This window comes from Antedon bifida, chromosome 9 (genome assembly GCF_963402885.1).
Source record: "Antedon bifida chromosome 9, ecAntBifi1.1, whole genome shotgun sequence".
NCBI classification, from domain to species: Eukaryota; Metazoa; Echinodermata; class Crinoidea; order Comatulida; family Antedonidae; genus Antedon; species Antedon bifida.
The window spans coordinates 7,718,794-7,722,023 of NC_136234.1; the positions used below are offsets into that span (position 1 = coordinate 7,718,794).

The 3,230-nt window shown below is 39.2% G+C and overlaps 1 protein-coding gene across 1 annotated transcript; it reads left to right on the forward strand.

Moving 5' to 3' along the window:
- The first annotated feature begins 593 nt into the window (after nucleotides 1-593).
- On the forward strand, nucleotides 594-1,502 carry LOC144852381 (uncharacterized). The gene has a single exon (XM_078710168.1). The coding sequence runs from the start codon at nucleotides 714-716 to the stop codon at nucleotides 1,500-1,502; it is 789 nt and encodes a 262-aa protein (XP_078566294.1). The 5' UTR covers nucleotides 594-713.
- Nucleotides 1,503-3,230: the final 1,728 nt, after the last annotated feature.

Genomic DNA, 3,230 nt, shown 5'->3' on the forward strand with positions numbered 1-3,230 from the left:
GTTGTAGATATGCTTTTTATTGAAATGTCTATTCATGGTAAAAATTTGAGAGAAATCCATTTTTTTACATCTGCCACCAAATCTTTGATTTTTACAGACAATGGCTCTTAAGATAGTTTATCTCTAGTTGGGTAAGTCGGAATGGCCAAGTGCTAGATTGTTGATATCATGTATTTTTATGGGTACTATGCTACTGATTTAGGCCTAGTTAATGATTTTATCAGAAATATTCTTAATGCGATATAAAGAAATGTTAAGAACTTGTTGTTTGTTTTGAGATATTTATATAGTTGAGACAGATAATGTATTGTCAACTTTTATACTTTTTGTTAAAGAATTGTTTTTTAGGGTTTTTTTTTTTGTATTTTCGTTTCATTGCTGTTGTGTTCTTCACCTTGAGTACGGATATTCACAAATAAAGAATACCAAATTGCAACCAATCTTTTTATTGTATCGTCGTTACTTCTGGTGTGTGCGTCCTGACAAGACATAAGTAGAATAGAACCCGAACGACGACAAATGGTGTCAGAAGTGGGATGATTGCAACTCAAGATTGAAGATCAAGTGGAAAACCCTCAACTTAGTGATAAGGAGTTAACGGTATTATTTTAGATAGTTTTGTGAAATGCATAAATTGATGTACTAATCAGGATTTGTTGAGATTTGTATTGCATTTATTATTTATATATTTCTGTAACCCAAATTATATTGAGATGGCAAATGCTGAAGGTGGTGATGCAGCTCCTGCTGGTATTGCAGAAATGGTGGCTGCCTTGACTGGTGCGTTCCAGAACCTTTCTTCCGCTAGAACGATGCCAGCAATAAAATTAAGTAAGTTCAAAGGGCAACCATTGAATCCTGGTGACCTGTCCTTGCATGAATGGATAATTGAATTTGAGGAGTATTCAACATTCTATAAATTAACGGGACGTGATAAGGCCCAAGCTCTGTTAACACACCTGACTGGAGCAGCTAAGGAAGAGATCCTTTGTCGGGAGGCGGGTGTAAAAGAAGATAGTGCCGAGATTATTAAGATTCTAAAACTGAGGTTTGGACCAGGTGAGCGTGTACAGTCTTTGAGTACAAAGCTGCATGAGAGAGAACAATTGGAGGGAGAAACACTCGCAGATTTTAGTAGTACCCTAATCAGACTGTATGATCGGATGGAAGCAGCTGCTAGTGGAGAAGAGAAAGAGGCGCTGACAAAGCTAAAAGATAGCACTTTAAAAGAAAGATTGGTGACAGGAGTTCGGGATAAGAGTATTCAGAGGGAGTTGAGAAGGATTATAATTGCGAGTAAAGACAAATCGTTTTTAGTTATGAGAGAAGAAGTGATGGAACTATTCCAAGACCAAAGTGTTCAGTCTGTAAACGCAAGAGTAAGAGAGGTTTTGGAAGTTCAACCAGTATCTGTGGCTAGAGTGCAAGGAGAAGACCACATTTTAAAGTTACAAGGGGAACTCAATCAATTGAAGAAATGGTCCAAGATATGGTGGGAGTAGTGAAGACTTTAAAAGGTGGTAGAAGTGAAAGGAGAGAAGAGACTTGTTACAACTGTGGGAGGAAAGGGCATGTGAAAAGAGATTGTAGATGTCCAACAAAGTGTCACAAATGTGGGAACCCTGGCCATATGCAGAAGGATTGCCCACAGAGAAACCAAGTAGACAGTATGGAACTTCCTGCACCACAACCATCAGAAGCGGCAACAACGGCATCTACGGTAGTGACACCTGGTGTTGGAATAGTATCGCATTCTTCACCGTTGGCAGATAATGATGTTTTAAGAAGCTTACTGATAGCAGACAGTCCGACGGCAAAGTTAATTATTGGTGGGACAGAATTAGGGTGTATCTTGGATACTGGAGCTGAGACCAGTCTTATTCCTCTGAGCTGTTACCAAGAAGTACTTCGGCCTACCCTTGGAGTCCTAGGAGGCGATGTTGCTATCAAAGTAGTTGGAGTAACTGGGATTACTATTCCGATTGTTGGGTACTTGAAGACGACTATTTCACTGTTTGACACAACTGCTGATGTAGGGTTTTTGGTTGTGGAAGACCATGTTATGAGTAAACGCAGAGTTGATTTCCCGATTATTCTTGGTTGTAATGCATTAAGAGCTGTCTTATGTCAGGGTAATAAAAACAAGAACGAAGCCTGGCACCTGGTAAATGAAGTCTTAGAATCGGAAGAGAAGGAGTCTAATGTGAGGACAAATAATCAAGAAGTTTTCCCTCCTCTGACAGTGCGACAAGTGGAATGTGTGATATCGAAACACTCTGAAGTTGGAAGCATCTTGGTGGAGTCGAGCATGAAAGGACCAGTAAGGGTATTAGATGGTTTTTCTCATCAGGAAAGATCTGTTTGTCAATTGGCAGTAGCAAACGAAAGTGATCAAGAAGTAGTTGTTGATGCTGGGACCATTTTAGGAACAGCGGTGGATGTCAAACTTGCGGACGAAATAGTTGTTGAACAAATCAATGGTTGTTTGGGAGTGATGATAGCAGAAGTTGCTGTTGAAGAAGGAGTAACTATGAAGGGGTATGATGTTGGATCGCAGGTTCAACCTATGAAAGAGCTGAGTGATGTGAATCGAGATTATGTGTGTAAAGACAGTTCCTGTTTGTTGCTACCCAGTGGTGTAACCGTTGAGAGAACTACCGGTGGTGCTAGCTCGCGGCGAATGACCTCTCGTGGGCAGTCTTTAGGTCTAGCCTAGCTAGGCTGAGTTTTGTAGGCCTAGCCGGTAAACATCGGTAACGTACGAATATCGTATGCTAGTTATATACCTAGCCTGACGTTGTATAGTTGCTGCATTAATTGTCTTTCTATATTTGCCAGACTCCGTTGATACAAAATGGGGAAAACCTGGTACTTTCGGTGAAAATTTATGAGTCTTCCATTTGTTTTGGCCTCACGATCAATCAAAAAGTGGGTGAATTACAGAAGAAAAACAAAAATATCAATCCGCACGCAATGCATTTTGGGATTTATAGCGGGCCGCTAAAATTACTAGAATCAACTTATTTTTCACATTTTTAACCATTTAAAGACAAAAAAGTTACCATATAATATTTATTTTTACATTAATTGTAGTTTGTGACCTTAAATTAGATCTAAAAAACGTAGGGAAGGGGGTCTTTTTAACTTTACTGTAGTGTTAAGATTAAATGAAAAGTATTGTAGGTACAGAAAGTGTACTAGGTTGATGAAAATAATGCAATTAGCAAGTA

Bases quoted from the DNA above. Each gene is read 5' to 3' on its own strand.
- LOC144852381 (XM_078710168.1), top strand. From the start codon at position 714: ATGGCAAATGCTGAAGGTGGTGATGCAGCTCCTGCTGGTATTGCAGAA.